The sequence below is a fragment of the Zonotrichia leucophrys genome, chromosome 2 (genome assembly GCF_028769735.1).
Source record: "Zonotrichia leucophrys gambelii isolate GWCS_2022_RI chromosome 2, RI_Zleu_2.0, whole genome shotgun sequence".
In the NCBI taxonomy this organism is placed as follows: Eukaryota; Metazoa; Chordata; class Aves; order Passeriformes; family Passerellidae; genus Zonotrichia; species Zonotrichia leucophrys.
This window is the reverse complement of record NC_088171.1, coordinates 100,685,458-100,711,424: the sequence shown is the minus strand read 5'-3', so window position 1 is coordinate 100,711,424 and position 25,967 is coordinate 100,685,458. Positions and strand designations below refer to the sequence as shown.

The window sequence follows — 25,967 nt, the reverse complement described above, 5'->3', positions numbered from 1 at the left end:
GCATACCCAAGGGAAGAAACCATCTGCACTACATCAGAATAGGATCTAGCCTGTTTCAGCAATAGGTATACACTTTTATTGTTGGTAAAGTCAGTAACTAAAACTTTGTAGTTCAAGGAAAACCACAGAAAACACTTCTATCATGGTCTGAGATGCTTCCTAGAATGCAAGGTCATGATTAACTGTACATTTTCTTTTTCACCAAAGTTAAAGCTGTCTATACCACATCTCAGCAGTCCACAAATCTCACCAGGAAATACATTTACCCATCTGGCCCCACACAGAAACTCTCTAGGGAAGGTCCTGAAGACGCCTCATGCTATAGCAGCAGTAAAAAGCACAGATTCCTAGATTTCCAGAAACTAAAGGAAACTCAGATTAAAGAAGGATCCAGATCAATTCTGTTCTATACTAGTCCAAATTACACTGCATATTTGTAGGAATATTGCACTTATGGAAACTAATCTAACATAAGAACAAAATAAATATGCATTTGGAGCAAACAAGACTCCTAGAACAATCAGCAAAAAAACTGACAAACATTTGGTGAGGATTTATTTAACAAAATTTCCTCATTTCATGCTGCAACCATACTTTTACACTTTGTGTAGTTCACCTTCTCAGAGTTTGTTACATTTTTTAATGATTCAAAATGGGGACTAAAAAATAGTTCATTAAATAGACTGACAGCCTTGCTCTCTTTGTGGCATCCACTGCCAGGGTGCAGCTTAGAAATTTAAAGAATGAAGCTGAATTCCTGTGCTACAATCCACGAAGTTCAGTCCCTTGCTTTAGAAGGAAAAGGTCCAAATGTTTAATTTTTAAAAGTGTCTGTTATTTTTGTAAACTGCCTAGGCAAGAGTGTCCCTCTCATCGCAAAGTCATCTGTGTCCTACAAGATAAACAACAAAAAAAGTAGATCTAGATTTAGGGTCTGTTGCATTAAGTAGAATACCCATGTCAATTTAATGTGGCCTAGTCTCTAGGAAATTAATTAATTTTGTGCTCAGAGACAGTAAATGGTGGTGTTATGCAATTTTCACATGCAAATGTGTTTGCTACTAAAGCGTCTCTATTCTAGCCCTAAAAATGAAACTCTCAACCACAAAGCAGGTGCTGAAAGACAATAGCAAGTTTCATGCACTCTATGTACCTAATGCCTCTTCCAAAAAGCTGTGCTGATGGACTCGGTCCCTGGGCTCCCTTTTTTCCCATTCAATGCCAAGTGTGCATCAGAACAAGTCATTTGGAAAAGCCTCACTCTGACAGATAAAGTGTGTGTTCCCAACACTCACTCGGTGTTTTAAGCACAACAGTCTGGCTGCTCTATTGCATAAGCACGCACTCATCCTGGGCTGCCCTCCTTCTAAGAGGCGGATCCAGAATCGCTCAGCTCTGTTCCCTGCTCTGCCGGCATGGCAATTTGGCTTACACGGATTCTGGAACAGCGAGCTCTGAATTCTCTTCTTCTCATCCTTGACAAATCCAAAATGACACACGAAGACAAGTGGAAAACAGAAAGGGCCATGTATTTCTTACCACGCACTTGAACTCCCAAGCACTAACAAGCCGAACTCCCGGGGCCGCTTTTCCCACACTTTTCCCCTTTCCTTCCGGAGATGCCAATGCCAGCCCAGGCCAGCTTTCCCACAAAGGCCCGGCACCGCCGTTCCGCGGGATGGCTCTGGGGACACGGGGACAGCGGAGCCCCGAGGGGCCTGGCAGCGCGGCTGCTCCTCCTTCTCCCGGGGGAAACAGGAGCGCCCCAGCCCAGCCTGGCGGTCCCGGCGCCATGTCAGGAGGGGCGGCAAGGCCACGGCCATGGCGATGGCGGCGCAGCCTGCCCTCCACATCCCATATCCAGCATCCCGCACTCTGCCCTCTGCATCCCCCTGCCCGCCGCATCCCGCCCTCCCGGCGCGGCCCCGGCGCTGCTCTCCGCGGTACCGCCGCCTCTCCCGGCGCTCCTCCGCCCCCGGGGCTCACCTAAAGCCAGCGCCCAGCGCCCAGCCCGCCTTCCCCATTGACCGCGGCGGACGCCTCTCTCCGCCCCGCTGCGCTCTGGGCGGGGCGCGGCCGGGGCGCGCAGTGACAGCGCCGGGCGGTGTGAGCGCCCAGGGCATCCTCCTCGGCGGGCGCCCCTGGGTGGGGAGCCGGGCCCCCCGCGCCCCCCGGCCCCGCTCCGGCAGCGCGGCCGCCGCGATGAAGCCGTGCGAGGAGGAGGAGGAGGAAGGGCGGGCGGCGGCGGCGGGCGGCGGCGGCGGGGACCCCTGGAAGGAGTGCGCGGAGGTGGCGGTGCAGCTGGCACGCCGCGCCGGGCAGGTGAGAGCCGGGCCGGGCTGCCCCCGGGACGGAGGAGCCTCTCCGGTGTGAGGAAGGGCCGTGAGGGCGCCTGGCCGGGGCGCAGGGCTGGGGAGGGGGAGGAGGGCGGCGGGCTCGGCACCCGCTCAGCCCGGCTGCCGGCGGAGCCCTCGGCCCCGGGAGGGATGGCGGCAGCGGGCCCCATCCCGGGGGACCTCAGAACTGGGGGGGCACATCCCTCGGGGGCCCCATCCCGGGGGACCCCAGAACTGGGGGCGCACATCCCTCGGGGGCCCCATCCCGGGGGACCCCAGAACTGGGGGCGCACATCCCTCGAGGGCCCCATCCCGGGGGACCCCAGAACTGGGGGCGCACATCCCTCGAGGGCCCCATCCCGTGGGGGCCTCATGCCGCGGGGCCACTTCCCTCAGGGCCCCAGCCCTTGGGGGTGCTTCCCTCGGGGGTTGCATCCCCTCGAGGGGCCCCTTCCCTGGGAGGCCCCATCCCTTGGCGGTTGCATCCTTCGGGGCCAGCATTTGTTTTCCAGCAGCTTGTGCAGAGAAAAATAACCGTGTCAAGGAGGTTTTCTCTTGTTGGATCCTGCAGAGTCTTCAGAGTGGCCGAAATTCACTTGCTAGGGACAAATGGCTGTGTGAGGAAGGTCTGTAGTAGCTTATATCAGATCCTTGTTTTGACACAGCAGGTTAGTCTGCTCAGGAGACATCCTGACCCCACTCTGTGCAGCAGCAAAACTTCTAACAGAGCCAAGAAGTGGGATCAGCAGATTGATTGATTGGGAAACTGGGTGAAACACAAATTTATTCAGCAATGTATATTTCTCTCTCCCTTTCATTCTGCTCTATTTTGAAACATGTTTCGTACCAATACACTGTGATTTAAGAAGCCCCCTCTTCTATCTGTGAGTCCAAGACCCATAACTTTTCCTTAGGATGTGTTATTAAACATATTTTCTCCTTAGTGAAAAACAACTACACAGATGAGCAGAATGCCAGAGGAGAGGAGACTTGTTTTAATAATACAGGGACTAAATGGATAATCCAAATCAGGATGACAGGTCATGCTCTCACAGACTCTCAAAACAGGAGTTTCTCCAGCACAGTCATTCTGCCAGCCATTTCTCAAGAAGAGACTCATGACTTGCTCAAGCCTCCACGCCTTATTTCTCAAAATACCAATTTGTGAAGGCAGCTTTAAGCTTCCCCAATCATTTCACTTGCTTAGAAAATCACAGCTGAGCACCTTTTCCTGGAAGAAGTAAACATTCTGTAAGACTAATCCTTGAATCCAAAATCACAGTTTGCCATTGCTACCTTGCAAATGGCAGGAAATAGGTGATTCCTTGGCAGGCCAAATTTCAACCAGCCAAGGATGTTGTTTAAGTAGAGCTGCTATGGAATCTTTTCTTGTTACAAAAGGCACTGGAGATCCTTCTGGAAGAAAAGGTGCAGGTACGGCTCTATTCTTTTATTTAGGTGTCAGTCTGCTTCCAGCTATTCCCAAACAAAACTAGAGCTAAGGACACCTAGTGCAGTGTAACATGCATTTGGTAGGACTGGAATTTTGTTGAAAACTGACTGACAAAAATGGGTGTTATTTTGATCACCAAAAGCAGTCAATTCCACTAGTCAAGTTCATTTTTTCCTTCTGCTTCTCTTCCCATCCCTCAGACCTTTTCACCTTCACCTCCATCCCCAGAAATCTGCTTGCACTCTCTGTCTCCCCAGATCCAACTGCAGTCTCCATCCCTGGGTGAGACTTTGCCTCTTCAGCCTTTCTTTTCAGGGGCTCCATTTCTCAGGAGTGTGGCAGGTTAGAAAGGGTTGGAGTCATTAAAAAATGTCTACAAGACTCTTGGCCTGAAGAAAAATGTGCACTTCCAGATTTTGGATTTCTAGGAAAAGTCAACCATTTCTGGTCTACCCTTTTGGCTTATACAGCTACTTGATTTGTATTGCATTGTGTTTCATGACTATAGATAAAATATATTTTCTTTCCAAGAGATAGGTGTCTATACTCTAGAATAGTTTCTTCTAAACTTAAAAGGCCAATAAAGTGATGCTTCTTTATATGTATATATAAGTACATATACATATACACATGTATGTGTCAAAAGTGTTGTTGCTGGAGTAACCTCTATTACTGGGTTAAAATAATTGCTTATCCTGCTGTTTAGTTCTTATTAATTTTATGAAATATCACACGCTCTCATTTAATATATATGGCTGTTTCATAACATGAATGGTCATGGTTTTGTAATGTCTGTAATTGACCTGCTTTAAAATTCACTGTGTAAGGCCACAAATAACTGCACTTTTTCAAGCTTCTCTTCTGCTTTTTCCTGTAAGTAAGCTGCTTGCTCTGTTCATGAGAGTACACCCATAGGTTTGATATGACTTTTTGCTCAAGAAAAGCAGCCATGACCAGTCTGTGCATCTTTGATGCTGTTAAGAGCACTGAGTAATATCTGCACCATTCTCTCCAATTGCAGAATTGGAAAAGCTTCACCAAAACGAGTAAACTTACATCCAGATAAAAATAACAGTAAGATACTAACACTAGGACATAGTATGCTGAAGTCAAAGCCTTTCTCCCCTTTTTTCTTTTTTTTCTTCTCTTATTTTTCTTTTTTTCTGAAAAATAATTTTATGAGGCATAAGAGACCTAGCAGAATACCACTTAAAAAATAAAAATACAAAACTTTCACTGGTATCCTAAAAAGTCAAACTTATTTTTCCCTGATGTTAGGTCCCAGGGGAAATTTTTTGGCTATTTTCATGTAACATGGACAGATGTTTTAGCAAACCAGATAGAAATTTCCTGAATTATTTGCAGGTACTCATGCTAATTGATTTTATCAGTGAGCAAATATTTCAGGACAGTATTGCAAGTATCCAAAATCCATCTTTGATCTCCCTGAAGTGTATGGTGAGTGCAAGCAGTATGGTGAAATGAAATATCTGACATGAGCACACTACTGCAGGTGGCTCTCCTGGCAGGTACTGGGGGAAAAGGCATCTTGACCCTCTGTCTTCTTCATTCTGCTTTGTTGGAATAAATTTTACAAAGGCATTAAAACAGGAAGAGTCCAGACTGACTGAGCTCCAGTGTCTCCATTTCCCCTGCTCCATGGGAATGAAGGAGGGAGCAGGGAGAGCCTGGTCCTGCTCTGTGGTGTGGTCTCCATGTAATGATGTAAATGCCCCTTGCTTTGCATAACCCCCCAAATGCTCCCAAGCAGGGTATTAGGATAAGATCTGCATTAGAGGAGGGGCAGCATGGGCTAAGAGTGTTAAATGGCTCTGCTCTAAATAACCATGCTCCCAAAAATCAGTTGCTTAGAAATTGCTGAAAAATCTCAGTAATCTAGAGACAAGCCCTAGCACAGGAATAAAGTCTAGTAAAATACATTTAAAGTCAAATTACAGCATCTTGATTGCCAGTTTCATTGTTCAATGTGGATAAGGTGCAACCTCCTGTTTCCATTTCATCATCCTGTAGTTCCTCTGGTTTCTGCTTGCCTGCTTCCTCTAACCTAGAGCGAGACTTCTTTGGAATCCCACTTCCTTCTGGAAAGACCAGGCAATTGTAGCAGGTATCCAGAGACATTATTGTAAGGCTTTTGCAAGGAGAGCAGTTGAGTGATGCTCTCAAGGTATTCTGAGGCAGCAGGCTCTAACACTCCTTTGTAGGCAGGTGACTTTTAGGGATTTTTCAACATAAATTGAATTCTACACTGCTCTGAGCTGTTTGATCCTTTTCCAAAGAATAAAAGTTTTCATCAATTATGCAGGAAATGTGATCCTTGTGTGGGGCTACTCTGGCTTGGACTGCACACCTGTACAAGCTGCAGCAGGTGCATGAGGTCCCTTTTGTCCAACCCTTTGTAAGTGGCAGAGAATTGGCAGAATCAGAGGCGTCCATGCTGTGTGCTGTGGGTGAGCCTCCACAGACGTGGTGCCCATTTGTGGCTGCTGACCTCAGCCCCAGCACCATGACTTGGCTCCTCCTCTGCCCTTGACATTCTGCTTGCACAAGAGGTGGGCAGAAGCAGTTCATTGCAGGGGGAAAATACTGAATGTGTGTCGTGGCTCCTTGGCACGAGCCCACAGAGGAGATCGGCTACCACTTCAGAGTGCAGGCACACCCTTGGCTGCTCCCACCTCATGCTGGCCACCAGAGAAACAGAGAGGGTTAAAGTTAAAAATGATTGTGAGCAACTGGGTAAAGGATCAGAAATGAAAACATATTCATGTGCAAAGGGTTGTACTCAGACCGGAGAGGTCGAGTGCCAGCGCATGCAGTGCAATCAGCTGATTGCAGAGCACGTCCATAGCAGAGAGGTTTCATCTCCACTTTTTCTTTCCCAGCAAGGCTCAGGTATGATCTCACTGCCCTGCTGAGCAGTGACACTGATTTAAATGGCTGCAAAAATCTCAGTCTACTGTGCATTCAAACTGAATAGAAATCAAGAGCGTGGCATTGCTAAGAAGAAATTCAAATCTCTGTCAAAAAGAGGACATTCCTCATCTATTTCACTATGTGAAGTTCCAAGCAGTAAAGACAATAGGAAAGTAATGAAGAGCAAATAAAATAAAAGGTATCAGCATAGCAGATTTTTTAGAATACACAGCTGAGGGTGGTTGGAGTGTTTTGGATTTTGCTTTGGGCTGAAGAGGAGCCCAAGGGCCTTGCTGGAGTTACAGTTTTATGCTTCTATCATAAATCCTTCAAGACAACCACACAGGGCATTGAGAGGAGTAAAAAAATGAACTGTGGTTAATATTTTGATATACAGTAAAGAACTTTAGCAAGACCTCGAACTGGCAAGTACTACCTGCCCTCACAAGCTCAGTAAATAGGCACAACTGTTTTACAGCTCACAGAGCAGAAGCATTAGTCCAGATACCTTCTATAGTAATGCAGTAGTTGGCCATATCCATTATTTGTCAGATCAATTAGCTCACTCTTCAAATATAGTATTTTATACTATAAAAATCAAGAGTTGAGGTGACATTTGGGAGTTTCTGATTCGCTTTCCCGTGCATAATGCAAAAGAACCATTTTCTTTGGTCATCAAGTATTTCTGAATGGTTTTAAAATACTTTGATCAATGGAAATTTACTTAAGCAATTTTAAATGTGGGTATCTTGTTGCCATGGCTGGGTTACAAATAAGTGGTGCTTAATTTTTGCTTTGATTTGGTTTTTTAAAATTTCAAATAATTTATCATTTTCACTGATAAAAAAATAAGTGATCTCCTTTTGCATCCTGTCCCTTTGTTTTTCTTTTTAATGAAGAAATGGGAAAAAAACAGAAAGAAAATGGGGGAAATGGTAAAAAGCTTTCATTAAGTGTTTTCCCATATGTGCATTTGTACTTGAGCTTGTAACAGTAATACCCTGGAGAATCAGATAAAGACATTTCCAGAAGAGAGTCAGGGTTAAATCATTGGTTTCATATCTAGGGAAAGCTTCAATTTTTGTTCTTGTTAAATACATGGCAATTCTTTGGAAACCAGGGGGTGGTCAGCATTTAAAGTTCAAAAAAAACACAAAACCCCCCAAAAAACTATGTGTCTTTGTTGGCAAAATGGAAACCAATTATGATTGCCTTATTGCATATCTTTTAAATTAAGAGAGTACTGGGGTATTGGCCTTGTATATTAAAAAAAAAAAAAAAAAAGAAAAAGGAACAAGAAGAAAAAAAAAGCGCTTTCCTTTAAAAATGCCTGAGCCTTGAGGTTTTTTTCTTACCTTGTGTATGCTTTTGGTAATTTTCTAAATCATGATGACTGCCATCATCCTTTTATTTCCTTAGTTGCATCCCTTAATCAATCCTTTTCTGAACTGTCAAGAGTGGTTTTTGTAGAGTGATTCAAAATGCTGTGTTCCAAAAGAGTACTCATTAGCTCAGAAGGATTTTTTGTCAAAAAATTATAACAGCCTCTGGTAGAATTAGGCCTGCAGCTGTTTTTCAGGATTAGCTGTATTTTTTTCAGTGAAGATATTATTTTAGTATGCACAGGCTGAATGCCCAACAAATCTGATTTATGAACTTCTGTTTCAGATTATTAGGAAGGCTCTAACAGAGGAAAAACAAGTGTCCACAAAGACATCTGCAGCAGATCTCGTGACAGAAACTGATCATTTTGTGGAAAATTTAATTATTTCTGTTCTGAAAGAGAAATTTCCTTCCCACAGGTGAGTGCCTATAGAAACTATCAATGACCTTTTTTTGTCCTTTCCATGCTGCATCTCTGGTATTTAAAGGGAACTTTAAAAGTCTGAGTGTCCTTCTTATGTCTCTGTATCTTTCTTATATATTAACCTATTGTTCCTACACTTTTGTAGGACTCCTGTTTTTTGAAAAAGTAACATTTCCTTATACTTAATACTTTCTATTTTCTGTGTTTCTTGATATATTTATTTAATAGCAATGTTTCCCCTGTAGGGACATCATGGATGAAGGTTTCATGTGGATCTCCATGATGTTCAGAATACTGGTCTGTTGCCTACTGTATAAGAATTATGTTAATGCTATCTATAAAATATAGCAGAAATATATGCTAGCAAAGGTCCCACCCTGCAGACCTTCCTGTTGCCATCACACATATGCATTTGCCAGATCAGGAGAGGTAAAAGTGCATTTAATTACATTTACCTTGTGTTCTGTAGTGAGAAGATCAGTGGGAAGCAGAGCTGTTTGTCATCATCATCATTATTTGATGCCTACTCATAAACAGGCTATAAATTACTACATGGGGTGCAAAACCAAGGTTTTAAAAGTGGATCAGGTTGTCAATTCCTCTTGAATTATTGTGATCAACTTGAAAATAACAACTCAGCTCACGTACAGATTAGAGAGAGGGTTTGTGTTAGTTGCCAGGTTTGGTTTGATGCAGAGACTGACATTGATTTCTACATTTGACTTCAGTGGATAAAATTCATTTTCCTGCAGAGCCAGTGCAAGGCCTGTGTATCCTTTAAATAGTGTCTGACTCCCTTCTAACTGGGGGCATGCCTGATGGGGATGAGCCTTGCATTCTAGTGCTGTGCAGAAGTGAACAGAGAGCAAAATCTGAAAGGCTCAGCTACTATCTGATTGTCAGTGATGCTGCTGGGCAAAAAACCAACACCAGAAGAAGGAGCAGAAAGCATATTTTTATACTCAATATGGCTTTCTAAATACATGCTGTATGTGATGGCATACTGAAGCAGTACTGTACTGCTTCAGCATAATGTGTGGTTCTTGGCTGCAATTCTCAAGAGAGTGCCAGGCCTTACAAGCCTATTATTTGTGTAATATTCCTTCTACTATTGCTGGCTGTGCTCTTCTCTCATCGCCACTCTTATGTTAGTTTTTTTTTCCTTGAGCAGTCTGGCAGAGAACATAAAACCTACACATTTCTCATAAAATGCAAATCACCAGACACACTCGAGTTACTCAGAAGGGGAACAAAAGTTGTAAGGTCAACATGGGCCTAGCAACTGAAAAATCCCAGGTTTTATCAACTGCATACAGTTAACTTCTGACTTTAAAAGTAAATGAAGGAACTGCCATTTCTTCAAGACAATCTTATTTTGTTGATAGTGGTTGTTGGGTTTGCTTAGAATTTGTTTAGATAATTAATGTATTTAGATTAAAAAATAGATTAAAGCTAAATTTGACTAGACTAGATTAAAACACATGCAATGAGGAGTCTACAAAAACAGTCAGGAGTTAAACTGAAGTACAATTAAAATATTACAATGTCATTAATAATGTATTCAGTCTTTCCCCTAGCCAGGCTTTGAAAGCAGCACTGAAGATTTCTGTGATTTCTTTTTCTTCTAAATCATCTTGATTCTTATGTCCTCTGAATCAAAAATGGACTTTGGATGTTAGAAAAATTAAAAGGGATCCTGTTAGATTCTGCCATTTGCACTGAGGCGCTTATGAGTCTTGAGATACTGGGAATGTACTCAGAAGTACAGAGAAATATTAGGAAAATCTATTCAAAAAGTAATTCTGTCCCATGTTTCTTTTTTCTTCTTGGTTAAATGGTATATATCACACTTCATTACACTTCACTCAAGTTTTAATCTTTGCTCACTTTTTAGTACTCTGATGTGCCCCAGAGATGTTTTTTCAGGTAGATCCAAGAGTTGTGGGTAGGCACAGCCAGACTACCAGGGGCTGCTGGTTGCAAAAGGCTATCCCAACATTTACCCTTGCTATTATCACACAAACTGTCATCTTTTGTGTTCCTTGTGGCCTTAATTCTGTAGACATTAAAATCAACATACAGGAGTTTAGGAGGGTTACATCCAACTCTGGTTTCCCATTGTTCTGTCCTCAGATCCCCATATGGGGATAGGTGAGGCACCTGCCCAGACTGAGTCTCCTGCATTTGACTGGGCATCATTCCTGCTGCACATTATGGTGTGTTACAGCTTCCCTGCTGCTCCTGCAATGAATTTCAGAGTGGCATGAACAGATGTAGTCTAAAGCTTGGCTAAAATTACTAGACTCATTTTCAGTGGGAGTGAAGTGTAATCCAGATTTGAGCAGAGGTCAGCGGAGCTGGCAGGCTGGCATGGTAAATTAACTATTTTAATGGGGTGGTTACCCTTCCCACTTCTCAAGCTGTTCCTATAATTTACTCCAGAACTTCACACTGGTGGTTTTGCTTAGTTTGCAAGTTTTTACAGGACACAGAGCAAGACATCTGAGGTGACCTTGCAGGACTCACATATTTCCAGTGTTGTATAGCAGCAAGGAGGGTGTTTTGTTACCCATTAGCCCAGATTTCTTAAAATGTGCACCTAATTTGCTCTACATCCATTTTGGAAAAATTGCTCTTGAGCATGAAGGTTTTATCAGTGGCACTGCTGTGCCCCACCTCCAGGTTAGCATTTCTGAGCTCAGGGACTGCAGCATCACACCCCCACTGTGAGGGAAAGGTGAGGGACTGGCTCATGGCGCTTCAGGGCAAATCATCTTACACAGAAATACTCCTGTCTTTAATGAGGTTCTTGTTTCACCTTTCTTTGGCCAGACAGCAGCTGTAGTTCAAGCTCCAGCTGGGGGAGCTGACAGAGGGTTGAAGCAGAGGTATAATTTGTGTGGAATATGGATAATCTGAGGTGGGATGGAAGGTGCTCCACCTACAAGAAGATGAACTTCCTCTGCATCCAGCAGCACAGACAAGGCATGTTTAGGTTTAGATGCTGATTACAGGATTTGTGAAAGCAAAAGTCAAGTGATACAACACCAAAAATACAAAATAGTGGAATATTTAGAGCAAGGAGCCTGCAAAGTGTTATGTGAAACTGAGAGTTTCAAACACCTGTTCAAATCTTTCTAGTTTCTCAGTTGTGCATTAGCTCTTTGTCCTTCAGCTGTTTCTTTTAATGGAGATGAAAATAGTAACAAACATTTCCTAATTCCCTCTTTGTACCAGCTGGGCGTCTGTAATGCCATCAAAATAGTCTGTTTCTGCTTAGGTTGAGGCAGAGTAGCATTTGGAAAATTCAAGAAGTCTCCTCCTGTGCTGTCTGCAGAACATTTTAAACTCATAGCTTCAAGTGTTATCTGGAATCATGAGGTATAGGTTGAAGACATTAAATAAAATAAAATAGCTGCTACTCTAGTCCTAGGGAAGGACTCTTTTGCAAAAGATATTTTCTCTTTATTTTATCCTATTTTTCTTTCTCTTTGTGTCTTTGAAAGAAGCCTTTTTGTCTTCAAGCATTTGCAGAAACTCTGAATACCACTACCAGCTGCTCAAATGTGAAACCACCAGCAAGATTCAGTACTAGCAGTTGGATTCCACTCCTGCTGTACATAAAGGATTTTATTAAAATCTGTGAGAGTAGCACCTGCACATCTCTGAGAGAAAGAGACCTTGGGCCGTTTATGGGAAAGCAGGGATAATTAAGGTTGACAGGAAATGTGCCAGAACTGGATGTTCGTTTCCCAGGGAAAATGGAGGAAAAAAAAAACTACTAAAAGAAACTGGGACAGAACAACAGAAGAGAAGATGATCTCAGATTTCATTTTGTGCCTTGTGCATCCAAACAACAAACAAACAAAAAATAATTTGTTGGTTTTTTTCTGGGTCATGGGAAAAAGAAAGTCCAGCTTTGTAAACCTCTTCATTTCCTGAGTCAGATTACTGTAAAAAATGCAGATAGGAGCAAGATTGTGGATTTTCTAAGAGTGTATTATTTCCTTCTGACTGAATTTGACTGCAGAAGAGAAGCAGATACAGTTTGCAGTTTGTATTAGTTACTGCAAGAGACCGACCTAACCCATAAAATTATATTCTGCATAAAATAATGTTCTCCTTGAGTTCCAGGGATGCCAGTTCAGATCCATTTCTGCATTCATTTTCATGGCTTCCTTAATGGTGTATTGGGGAAGTGTACATAAATAGAGTTCATTTTTGCCATGTATAATAGTGTGCTGAAGAGTTGAGAACTCTCCCTCAAAGTCCCTATGAAAGTTACCAATTCCTAAATTTAAAAAACAGTATGTGTGTTTACATTAATACATGAATGTTTTATGGAGAGAGGGAGAAGTTCTCTCTTAAAAACCAGCATGATGAGGTTGTACTTTCCAAGTCTTGTGTCTAAGCTAATATTCTGGGATACTTGTTTTACCCTTGCACCAAATGCAGGTTCATTGCAGAAGAATCCACTGCTGCAGGTTCCAAATGTGTCCTCACTGACAGTCCCACCTGGATTATTGACCCTGTTGATGGAACGTGCAACTTTGTGCACAGGTAAGTGGCCTGGGAAACCCATTAAAACCCAAAATGTAGCTTCTCACAGTTCCTCCTGAAGATGCTTTTCCTGGTGGGGACTCACACAGAGCAGCCATCCCTTTATCTCTTGGTACCTGGTGTGGTGTGTGTGGGGGAGGCTGTGTTTGTAGCAGTACCTGAGGGTGAGATGGAGTTTGTGCTTCTGCCCCCCCGGCTCACAGCCCCAGCTCACAGCTCTTGACTCAGAAACCTTGACTCTCAGCCCCAGCTCACAGCCCCAGCTCACGCTAACAGCTCCAGCTCTCAGCTCCATCTCACAGCCTCATCTCACACCCCCCTTCTCACAGCCCCCATCTCACACCCCCCATCTCACAGCCTCATCTCACAGCCCCATCTCACACCCCCCATCTCACAGCCTCATCTCACAGCCCCATCTCACACCCCCCATCTGACAGCCTCATCTCACACCCCCCATCTGACAGCCTCATCTCACAGCCTCATCTCACAGCCTCATCTCCCCATCACAGCCATCACACCCACTCACAGCCCCATCTCACACCCTCCAGCTCACACTCCCAGCTCACACCCTCCAGCTCACACTCCCATCTCACAGCCCCATCTCACAGCCTCATCTCACACCCCCCAGCTCACACCCTCCAGCTCACAGCCTCATCTCACACCCCCCAGCTCACACCCCCCAGCTCACAGCCTCATCTCACACCCCCCAGCTCACAGCCTCATCTCACACCCTCCAGCTCACACTCCCAGCTCACACCCCCTGGCTCCCAGCCCCAGCTCACACCCCTTGGCCCACAACCCCAGCTCCCACTCCCAGCTCCCAGCCCCAGCTCCCAGCCCCAGCTCACCCCTGCTCCCCCCCCAGCCAGGGCAGGTTACCGTGCAGGGAGAACAAGGCAGTGCTGTGAGCACGCTTGGCCCAGCGCCTCCCGTGGGTTTCGCACATTCCTGCCAGGAGTTCTGCCCTTCAGACCCAGGCACTTCCTTCTTCCTGGGAAGTGCCACCCCTGCATGGCACTGAAAACTGAGCTGTGCAGAGATGCTGGTGTTACATTTCTGAAGTGCCTCCACAACACTAGGGGTCCTTGCTGCAAAAATTAAGACTTTTAATTCATCATTCGAGTGTTAGGAGCTGTGAACTAATGACTATTCATAATATTTGTACTTAGAAACCCTGCCTTATAGTTAGCAGCTTAAAATAACTGCAATTTCATAAAGCAAAAAAAAAAAAAAAAATTCCTTAACTTTTGGTGCAATTATACAGAATTCCAGGGGAGGTGGGCAGTGTCATGTGGTGATGTTTCATGCAATTAAGTGACATTTCCTCTTTCTAGCAATATTTTCTGGACTTCCAAAGTATTTTTTAAATGTGTTTTTAAGAAATTAATTTATTTCATTGTTTAAAATGTAATAATTATACAATAGTCAAAAGGACCAAATTAAATACATGATCATCAATTTGAAAAACATAGAGGAATTGGTTTCTTTTTATGTTGATGTCAGCAGCAAGGTATCTCCATGCTACTTAATTGCCATCTCAGATGCAAAGCTTGAACAAAGCATATTCTTAAAAACAATGACTTGTTTTAACATTAGTGGTTTTATACTGGATAATTCAATTACACTAAAGCAAAAACAACCTAAAATATACTACATATTCAGTGTAAAAGTTGTGATGTCTTCATGAGTTTATTTCTTGCCTTCTCCAATATTAACTTATATTTGAAAAGGAATTGACAAAGTTAAAGAGATTGACAAAGGAGAAATAGAGTAATGTCAAGTGCATTTTGACCAGTAAACTCACAGAACTCTATGTGGGGTTTTGTTGCCTAAGGGGGTTGCATGAGGAGTAAGTTAAGAGATTTTTCATCTCTTCATTCATTTCTTACTTTTCACAGATTTCCAACAGTGGCAGTGAGCATTGGATTTGCTGTTAACAAAGAGGTATGAAGTCTGTTCTTTAAGATGGGCACCTGAGAGTTGGCTAGAAGTTTCAAAACCATGTGGGAACTTTAAATTGAAAACCAAAAATTTTAAAAATCAGTCACTGCTCAGGTTTTCCTGTGCGTTTTAAAAGCATCAGATCACACTCATCTAAAATCATAGTCCTGCAAAACCTGTTTATGCCAACTGGCAATTAAAAAAAATTCTGTGAATTATTAAAAGTATTACGGGATTTATTTGGAGAAGAAGGAAGTACTGGTGTGAGCAAGGTTCAGTTAGACAAAACCATAATAAGTTCAATTTAGTGCTGCCTCTTCATAATTTAAACATATATCCCAGTGTTCCTATGTTATTATTATTCCTTCTTTCCTTCTAGCAGTATCTGTGAAAGCTAACTCCTGCTAGGAGTCAATGTAGAACTGATTTTATGAAGAGTGCAAAATTATGGGCCTATTTCATTCAATCTGCATTTGTCTTTTTCTTAATGTAGTAAAATAGCTATATTTACCTCATGAGACCTTGATTATAGTGAGGCTGGGAAGGTACCTAGCCTTCCAATGTGCCATTTGGAGTTTCCTAGCTATAGTCATTTGTGCTAGTGCCTTTTCTCCAGATGTTGCTGGTTTGCAATTTGATATATATCTACGAAGTAACTAGTTACTCAAATTGCCAATGAATGTGCCTCTTTCAGCCTAATTCCACAATTTTTAATATATGTATAGCTTTAAGCAAAGCCAGCAAAAATTTTGTGCAGTAACAACCAAGTTTTCAGATGTGCTAGTACCTCCTACTGATTTAAACAGAATAATGTTGTGTACTTCTGTGGTTAGAAGTTTTCCAACATAGAAACTGCAGAGAAACACTTCCATGCTTTTCTGAAATTTATTCATTGCCAAAGGTTCTTTTGAACACTACATTTTATTACCAGACAGTTTTCGCTGATATTTATGTTTTCTAGAACACCATCATGATTTTGATGCTGCATATTTTGGGTTATGTAAACTAAACAAAGCTGAAACAAAAGTAAAGAATGATGTTAAATCTCCCTCAGTTAAATAATTAGGACAAGCAGAAAAAAGAGTAAACTGAAAAGGAGCCAAAGTACACACAGGGGAACTGGCCTGATTATAAGCCTTGAAGAAATTCCTGCAAGATGTCTTTAGGGAAAGAGTCTATGAATAGTGTGTCCCTCAAAAAAATCCCTTGGTTAGATGGGACCTCCAGGGTAGGGAGCCAGGACAGTCTATTCCCATTAAATTGTCTCTGATGAACTCCAAGTGCAGCAAGAGAAGATTTGAAGTTTAGAACATCTGAGATGTTTTCTTGACCTTGTGGCCAGCTTCAGACACCTCGGGCAAGTCACTTAATTTTTCTGTACCCTTAAATAAAATAATGCTCATGTTATTGATGTAGGGGCAATTTTCAGAGCTGACCTTTGAAGTTTGTAAAGTGCTTTAAAGTCTTTTGATGGAGCCTATTAAAGTAATAGACATTTTAAATACCAAGGGTTTAATTCTGACCCTCTTTTCACTGGTAAACAGAATCTCCCATGAAAAGTCCAGTGTTGCATATTCTTAAGCTTTCATTGAGGGTATTTCTGTCTAAACTCCTTCTCTTGGAGTCCTGTGACTTCGAGAGATTTTCACAAAAGGATTTTGCAGAGAAGGATTTGGACAAGTGACTAGAGTGTACTGCTTTGATTGAAAAGGCAGAAAAATTCACTGCACCACCAAAGCTGAGGTGCCTCCAAAAGCATCCACTGTTAATAAAGAGTGCCATGACTCCTGAGTTTGGATGCCTGACTGATCCAGGGGCTGTAAATCTTTGTGGTCCAGCCAAGGTCAGTGGGGTTGCTTCAAGGGGTAACTGCTCACCAGTGAAAGCAAAGCATTCAGAGTCTTGCCTCAGAGGTCTCGCGTATTTTCAGTAAAAACATTTCAATTGCGTTTGAAAACTACTCAGTGTTTAATCCATTCTAATGTGAACAGAAACAAGCTGTGAGTAAGGATTTAGAGGATCAGGAACACATTGCATTAACTTTTCTTTACAAAATGAATTTTATATGGCCTATGTCTCAATATCACAGTAATAGTAAAATTATTCCAGCTTTTTAGCATCAGTGTAATCTTTATTATGTGTACCAATTAAAATATTGCTGATCTTTTTGCCATTAGTAGTTGTTTATATTTATGATGAGTAATTTGAGTTGCATTCATTTCTTTCCTTTTCAAAATCTTAAAGCTTGAATTTGGTGTAATTTACCACTGCACTGAAGAACGATTATACACTGGTAGAAGAGGTCAAGGGGCATTTTGTAATGACAAAAGGCTTCAGGTATCAAAAGAGACAGGTTGGTCTAGATTTTGTTAGAACTCTAAAAGGAATATATTAATTTTGTTTCAGAGTTGTTGCAAATCATCATTAGGATAATGAACATCATTATCCTGATGGAAAGTATTTCACCTGCATGATTATTTTGTTGTTTTGTGTTTGTTTTTTTCTGAAAAATCACTTTCCTCCTTTTCTTTTTAAAATATACATCTGACTATGTACTATTTAAATAATCCTAAATTATTTTGCTTCACAACCACTGTTTAAAATAAGGAAGAATGTGTAGATTCACCAGTTTCATTCCAGCTGAGCCCTGGCATAATTTTTTATAAGCAGTATGCAATGGGAATGGTGAATCGAATTCAGAGTACTATTGTGGCTGCTATTCACTTCTTTTCCAATGATCTTGTACGTCACAGAGTGTCTGATGTCTGTAGGCAAATGTGCTAAGAGTGAATTTAATGGTGCATGCTTCATCAGGGGTTCTTTAACAGCTTGCGCTGGTGTGAGAGGTTTGTTTCCTTGTACAAAGAGCCAGCAACACTGGGCCAACGCTTGAATGGAATTCTTTTATCTTTTATTTATAGTTAAACCAAGTCATAGACCTGTCTGTTTACCTAATGATTATAGAAAATAATAATTTGGCATTATTTAGAAAAGTTTTCTTTTAGGTAATCAAATTTCAGAGGAGAGCACAGCACTCAGCTGTAAGTGGAAGCAGACATATGCCAGAAATGTGCACCACTGTACACACAAGGTGGTAAAAATTTCACCCCAAAGAGATTTAATGAGCTCAAAACACAGTTAATTCAAGCATTTTCACATGCAGGTTTCTTTAGTGCCTGAAGCAGACCCTGCATCAAAATTTCACCTGAAATTTGGGAAGTTTTGCTATTCATCTAAGTTAATAGTGATCTGGGGTCTACATATTTGGAGAGGCAGGTTGTAAAGTCATTATAAATCTTAAATCCCTAAGATTTTAATCACTGATTATACATGACATTTTTATCAGTGCTCAAATATCTCATATTCCAAAAAAGCCCATACTGGCAGAGACTATTAGGGAGACCAGAGGTGCTCCCAGCTGGATTGCATGAACCACTGTGGAAATGGTCTCACATGCTTTTGCAGTCAGAGAGTTCTGGTTTCCAGCTGAGCAATGAACAATTTTGGCACATGTCATTTCTGTCTTCCTTTTCTCTAGACATCCAGTCCATGTGGGTGTCTAGAACATAGCAAGGGAAATAGACCTTCCGCCCTTCCAAAGGCTTTGGAATTTTCTTTTGTTTTGAGATACATCATTTTGTGGTGGGAAATTTTCACCAGTGAACCTGGATCTGCTTTAATCTCACTCCCACTGATACTATAAGTGTTTTAAATCTCAATTCCTCTCTAAGGGCTGTGGCTTCAGTGAAATAAACCAACCCTGGAAGACAGACTTGTGTTTCCCTCTACCTGTCACTGGAATTGAGGTGGCCATGATGTGTTTGAGACCTAAGCTGTCATGTCACTTGCTGACATTTGTTTTCAGGAAATGTGATTGTTGTATGATGTTGATCTACACTTATACATTCATTGTTCAGGCTTAATCATCTGAAATCACAGCCCAGGCAAACATTGTTCTTTGTCAACACCCAGTTTTGCAGAGGTTTGACAGGCAGTCCATGCAGCTATGATACACTTAAATGAAGGATCCATCTTCCCTGTTATCTTGAGCTATACTTTCTTCTCATGCTTAGATTCATGTCAGGCCTTACATGTGCTGATACTGTAAATGTATTTTCTTTTTAATCTTCTGGGGTCAACAGAATTGATCTTTTCCTCATAAATTTATCCATATCACTGTTAAATCTTTTCTACCAAGCCCATATATTGAATTCCTGAAATGTCATAGTGTCTTGTGATCAGTCAGCTCCTTTTCCTAAGCAGAGACCTCCCTCTTAGTTGCCTTAGTTTATTCATCCAATTTCCAGCTGTTGCCTTGAGGAAAATTGAAGAGATCTGTCTATGCATTAGAAATATTTTTAATAACATAAGAATAACTGTCTCAGTTACAACCCAACTATGACTGGCCTATTGTGAATGCTTGGTGCATTTCTGCACGGGGATGGGCATTAAATGTTCTCTGATTATAAACTGGGTCTCTTATGCAAAATAATCTAAGGCAGATTGCTTTCACCATCCAGAATTTTTTCGTAGTGGCTAAACAACAAATACCCTACAGAGTGCCTGGATTGGTGTTTTTCTGTTTTGACACAGTAATTTAAAAAGCAGCAGTTGAATCTATGTTCCTACAGTTAATATTTGTGAGACCCTATAAATTACATACCTGTTACTTACCTACCATTTTACCACATTGCTCAAATCCATAAGGTTCATCTGCAATAGTAAATTCTTTGGTAGCCTGTTTAATTAAATGGTGCCCCACTCCTGGCTAATTTGCTCCCAAAAATCTCCTTCTCCTGTGCAGAGAACTTTCAGCTCATGCAGGAGCTGTAAGATCCAGGCAGAGGTTGCCTGCCTGAAGGAATGCCTCACCTTCAGCCCAGGCTAGGAGGTGACACCTGGCACAGGGCACAGCCCAGGCAGTGACTTCTCAACCACTAAACCTTTGAGTTTTGCCATGCCTTTAATGCCTCTGAGTTCAGCTGGCACAGCAGGAGCAGGGACACTTGGCATTTGATCAATCCATCTCCACCTACACTGGCACACTCTTATTGCAGCCTGGCAGTATTCAGATCTCACATGAGAAGTGCTTCAACACCTCTCAAGTCACTGTGAGTCTCTCCTTTGACTGTACACAAGGTTGGAATCTCCATCTGCTGTTGGACAGCATTGCCTTTGCTGAACATAAGACAAATAGAACTTTCACTTTTTTTTTTTTTTTTTTTAATACTGCTTTAAATTGTCATAAGAAGGTTTGGGGTTTTTTCTATGTCATAAGGTGTCTTCAGTCTTTGAAATACCAGAGTGGGCTGTTTCTAGGTCACTGGTGATTTAGGAAGAAACTTTTCTTTCCTCTTACTGGGTTCCCAAATGTTTATAATTGGTTAACAAATTACATTAGAATTCTCTATTGAAGAACCATCGTGTTTTCAAATATGAATAGATTAACATCATTAGAAGTTACTAGATTACTAGATTATTTTAGTTGACTGCTAATATTAGTGAATTTCCCTAAAGGTGACTGGTCAGTGAAATAAAACAATGTATGGAAAGAGAAGTAATGTAAGAATGCATTCTTGATTTTAATCCTCCTGGTTTGGGTTTTGGTTTTTTTGGTTTTTTTGAAGTGTGTTTTGAACAGGCCATTTGATAGGAGAAACCTAGTCTTGCTTGAATTTCTATGCAAAGTTGTCACTTTAAGAAAAAGTTTGGGGTAGAACAAGGGGCGTGGAAATTATTTTTGTGTGAAAAGTCCATTAGCGTTTAATTTAAAAACAAATTTATGGAACCTACCTGGAAGCTGCTGAATTAATGGAAACATCTCTCTACCATTGCAGATATCTCGAAGGCCTTAATTTTAACAGAAATTGGTCCAAAACGTGACCCTGCAACTTTGAAATTGTTCCTTGGTAACATTGAGAGACTGCTCAAGGCCCAAGCACATGGGTAAGATGTTTTACAGCATATGTCTCATGTTTGTGACCAAAAAGTCTTTAAAAAAAGTAATTAAAAAAAAAGATTGAAACAGTGTGTTGTACACCTAGGTTGAAGTCAAAAGCATTTTCTTCTTTGTGTTGCTGTGGGGTGCAGGGTCCGTGTCATCGGGAGCTCCACGCTGGCCCTGTGCCTCTTGGCATCCGGCGCTGCAGACGCCTACTACCAGTTTGGCTTGCACTGCTGGGACCTGGCAGCAGCCACTGTCATCATCAGAGAGGCAGGTGGCACTGTGATAGACACTTCAGGTGAGCAAAATGCCCTTGCCTTTCCATTGCCTGTTGGGGGACTGGGTGAGTGTCACTCCTGTGGCTCTAGCTCATTTCTAGCAATATCCTGTAGAAACATCTATACCCTCCACTAGGCTTGGGCTGGTTATTCAGAACACACTGATATAATTCCAGCATGGGCTTTCAGCACATCAAAGGTCTTCTGAGTTAAACTGTATTTCCATGACTTTGAGCCCTTAAAGACTCGTATTTACAAAAAGGAACCAGCCCAGGAGATTGGCAGCTACACTCAGACATTCCAATTAGATTTCAACAGGGACATCCTCCCAAGAAAGGAGGACTCTGAGGTACCAGTTTGGACATCTGTGGCTAGAAACTACTCAGAGGGAGTAAAGGACAGCACAGTCTCCAGATTATTGCTTAATTAATTTAGATGGTACACATCCCAGAGTAATGGTTTACTGGTGACCAGTACCTGGATACTGTGGAAAGGTCTGGTCGATTAAGTGTAATGAATGAACTGATTGAACTAATGAACTGAATTAACAAATTTCTGTCCTATTGCTAGAAAAGGGGAATACTGCTTTTATTGTGTACTACTGAACAAATCCAGGCATTCACTGCTCCTCTTGCATACTTTGGATCTGTATCTAGAATTTTATAGAATCATTTTTTGCTGGAGATTTCCATGTAGGCATTGTTGAGTTAGGTTGTCCTACCCACCCCAAAAGGAGCTACATATAAAGTTGTTTCTGTGTTTCTGACCCAATCTAATTACAGCATAGCTTATATTTAAGGCACTTCTTGTTAATCCTCTTGTCCTCAGGGGGACCTCTGGACCTTATGTCCTGCCGAGTGATTGCTGCAGGCACGAGAGAGATGGCCATGTTCATAGCTCAGGAAATACAAACCATTCACTACCGGCGCGACGACGAGAATTAAACGCTCCTTGGGCGGAGCTCGCCCTCTGAACCGCGTAATGTTTGTGAGATGGGTGTCCTGAAAGGGTATGTGATTGCAGCAGGATGGTTCCTGGGGAGATTTTCTGTGTCAAATATTTTTTATAAATTTATTACCACGTGGGAAGGCATAGGGAGATTTTTAGACCTCCTAAGAATCGTGTTTCCTTTTTAATATGTATCTCTTTCAGCAGTATCTTTTTTATAAGATAGAATATTTTACTTGTAGCAAATTAGTCTCAAAATTAAGTTGTAATTTCATATCTGTGGGGCTGATATTTAGTCTTTTGTAACACGCAGCTAAAAAATGGAACTTTATTTTTACAGATGCAGATCTCAGGTAAATGAGCTTTAGGACTGTAGTAAAGGAGAAGTAGTTGAGATGTGTGCCTATAATAATCCCCCTGTTCCAGGATGCTTAAGAATGCAATAAAAATGGCATTGTTATTTCCTAACGAGGTCATAGCTCTGTATCCATATATGTACATGTCTGTGTGTGTGTATATGTGTATATATGCACCTACACGTGTCCATGCATGTATACACACACATCCCCAGGGGTGTATGTGTATATATATGGATACCCTGGATGTTTACAGAAACTTAGAGGATGCATAGAGAGAAGAAAGCTAATATTGGAAGCTATTTTGAGGTAATTTTTTTTTTAGGTTACTTAGGTGGTTCCAGTCAGGGCTATCCAAATGGCAAATAGCAGAGCTGACCATGGAAAATGTTTAATTGTTTTACAAACTGCCCAGCTAGTTTTGTTTCCCTTCGTCCCTCTGCATGGGCATAAATCATACTGTCCTGTAGGCCTCTGTAAGATACTCAAACCTGCAAACAATTACTACCATAGAGTACTTATAGTTAAAACCAGGAATATTGAACTCAAGCTGAGTTATTCACAGTATTAACTATGACATGCAGCAGTAGGAGGCCAGCAGAACAGAGCACAGTGTCAAAGAGCTGTTGATTTTAAAGAAACTTCAAGCAGAACAGCAGGATTTGACCCCTTACAGGCAAGTTATTAAAAATATGTACATAAGATATGCTTGCAAAAAGTTCTAAGTCACATGCCCTTCTTGCACAATATAGTAATCACACCTTTTGACCAGAAAAGCCTGTAAAATCAGTTACATAGATTGCCTAAATACACAGTTGTTCTCTATCCCTGTATCTAGCCCATAATTTCTATTTAGATTGTGTTTTAAATCGTGAGCACAGGGAAAACACAAGTGTGTCGAGGAAAGCAGTTGATGTGAAATCACTTCTATTTTTTCATCAAAAATTTAATTAAAAGGTATCTCTTTTTTGCAAAAGTGCAAATTGAATAAAGGAATGAGCCAAAAGAGTTGGTTAAAAATCTAACTTTTTTTGTACACTGCATGTGTAGACTTTTTAAACATGTTCAGATATCTGCTTAGAAGATACAAACTAAACAATATTTTTTAAAAATAACCTTGTGTGTGTTTCTTGCAATGAAAAATGTTTTTCACTGAATATAACATGAAGTTCTGTGTGATTTCTTGATATTTTTTTCATGAGAAATACAAAATATTGACCGTGAGGAACATCTAAATTCAACTAGGATTTAAAAGCTGATGGTTCTTTGCAGAAAATCAACATCTTCCATCACAGTGATGAACGTTTTGTCACTGCACCCTTTTACCCCCTCCATCTCTTTGTACCCCTGTTTGGAAAAGGAGATTGTAAGCCCTCTGGGGCAGGAACTACAGTAGTTTGGTTCTGGGTTTTCACAGTGCTAACAGGATGAGATTCTGGTTCACAACTAGGCACTGAGGTGCTATAATAATACAAATAATAAATGCTAATGGGCTCGCTTGTCTCTTGTTCACTCTCCCCCACGTCCCGAGCACAGAGGTGGCAGTGACAGATGCAGGGCTTGGTGGCACTGCTCTGATTCCAGGCTGCTTAGCCCTGGCAGCCTGGGAGCAGCTGGGGCTTTGCTCAGGCTTGTGCCGTGCCTGTAAGCCCTGGAAGGAAGCTTATGCTGGCAGGGAACCAAGTGTGGGGGGAGCTCAGCCCCACCTCATCCGCTCCCCGCTCACCCTGTCCCCACACTGCATGTGTGAGGCTGCTCGGTGGCTCTGTGAGGTGTCCCTGCAGCTCAGCTCCCTTGTACAAAGAGAGGCTCTGACCCAGTTAGGGCTGCTGTGCCCTGGCACTCCCAGAGCTCGGCAAAGCAGGGAAATCTGTGCATCCACTTCAATGGCGCACGCCAGCGATTCACAGGGCTGGGAGCCAAGCAAGGCAGGGAGGGAGAAGTGCAGAAACCCAATCCCAAGTTCTCATTTGTGCCCAGGATTCAGTCTGGGTTTTTATTTGGACTGTAGTCCAAGTATGTTAAACTGGCCCTGTGTGTGGGGAGCAACAATCCTGGCTCCCCCACCTCCTCTGCTGCCTGTGTGCCAGGACAAACATTTCTGAACCCTTCCAGGGGAGCAGATGAGTGAAGTGATCTGCCTGCAAAGTACCCCAGTGAACAACAAAGGGATTATTCTCGAGGCACACCGTTTTCCCAAGCCGATTCAGTCCCTGGCCACCATGAGTGGCTGACTTCAGGCACCAAAGGGGATGGCAGGGGGCAAGCAGGACAGCTCCCTTCACAGATGGTGTCACAGTATCCCCGTTCAGAGTTTGCATCAAATTGCAACCTTTAATTTATTTGACTGCAATGAATTGTATGGAGTTTGTCCTCTCTTCCTTATTTCTTGGTAGCCAAGTGAAACTTCGCTCAGCATGTGCCCAGCAGCTCGTCCTGTGAGTGCAAGCATTCATAGTGCAACACATTAGCTAAAAACTTAAATCCCCAAAATGCTCAAACACGTGGACTCCTTCCTGCCAACTGTCGTAAAATGCTTCAGCTGTTTCCCAGTGCATACATTATGGAGTACATAATGTATCCAAGATGGATGAAGATTTTCTCCCTGAACTCCAGCACAACAAAGATGCCTGTGCTCTGAAAAGTGAGTGCTTCCTCTGTAAGCAAATGGTGCTCAGCTTCCCAGAGCTGTTCCAGTTCATGCCTGCATCACTCACCAGCTCGCTGGCAGAGAACAACCTCCAGTCTGCTGGTCTGGTCTCAAAGGGTGCTTTCTGGTAGAATAAAGTGAAAATAGCTGTAAGCTCCAGGGAAATGGTCAATGGGTGATCCCGCTGCAGTGTGTGTCTTGTTGAGCTTGTCAGATTTTGCAGAACAAGTCCTGGAATGTTTCAGGTGCTGAAGGAATGATATTTTCCCCTTGATTATACTAGTTAATCTCCCAGTATTGAAGAAAATATGCATGTATTGGAGCACCTACCTAGGGGCCCACAGGCAGCATTCTCCATGCTCCATCTAGAATTTGGTTCCTGTTGGCCACAGCTTTGATTAAAGGAATAAAAATATCACTTACCAGTAGCCATTCTGGTGTTGGCATTAGAGTTTTGCTGTTCCCCCAGCAGGGCTGGATCTGTTCAATGTCTGCACAGGAGATGTGCAAGGGGGATCTCTGAATACTGAAATAAGACTTAAGCCACTATATCAAATTAACACAGACCACACCTTTTTCCTGGTACCTTCCTAGAGCTGCCAAGACTGTTTAAATTATTATTTTTTTATGCTAGTAGGGAAGCTGTGTACAAATGTGCTCTGCTGCTTCAGGACTGTATTGTCAAGACTGAAAATGTAGAGAAGTCAAAATTATTGTTCCTCCAGCAGTTTCCATTTTACAGCACGTCAAAGTCAAGTCTTTC

At 42.2% G+C, this 25,967-nt stretch overlaps 2 protein-coding genes across 2 annotated transcripts in view; one reads left to right on the top strand and one right to left on the bottom strand.

Moving 5' to 3' along the window:
- The window catches only part of MPPE1 (metallophosphoesterase 1), a 32,710-nt gene extending 30,494 nt beyond the window's left edge, over positions 1–2,216 (bottom strand). The window contains exon 1 of the mRNA XM_064705826.1: positions 1,987–2,216. The gene's annotated coding sequence lies outside the window, so the exon portion shown is untranslated. The remainder of the gene's footprint in view (positions 1–1,986) is intronic.
- On the top strand, positions 1,771–24,049 carry IMPA2 (inositol monophosphatase 2). The gene is made up of 8 exons (XM_064705824.1): positions 1,771–2,322; positions 8,389–8,522; positions 12,983–13,087; positions 14,986–15,031; positions 17,273–17,381; positions 20,866–20,974; positions 21,119–21,270; positions 22,079–24,049. The coding sequence occupies exons 1-8, from the start codon at positions 1,822–1,824 to the stop codon at positions 22,192–22,194; spliced, it is 1,272 nt and encodes a 423-aa protein (XP_064561894.1). The 5' UTR covers positions 1,771–1,821; the 3' UTR covers positions 22,195–24,049.
- Positions 24,050–25,967: the final 1,918 nt, after the last annotated feature.

Bases quoted from the DNA above. Each gene is read 5' to 3' on its own strand.
- IMPA2 (XM_064705824.1), top strand. From the start codon at position 1,822: ATGGCGATGGCGGCGCAGCCTGCCCTCCACATCCCATATCCAGCATCC. The intron at 13,088-14,985 runs GTAAGTGGCCTG...TACTTTTCACAG, and splicing joins ACGTGCAACTTTGTGCACAG to ATTTCCAACAGTGGCAGTGA. The intron at 21,271-22,078 runs GTGAGCAAAATG...TCTTGTCCTCAG, and splicing joins CACTGTGATAGACACTTCAG to GGGGACCTCTGGACCTTATG.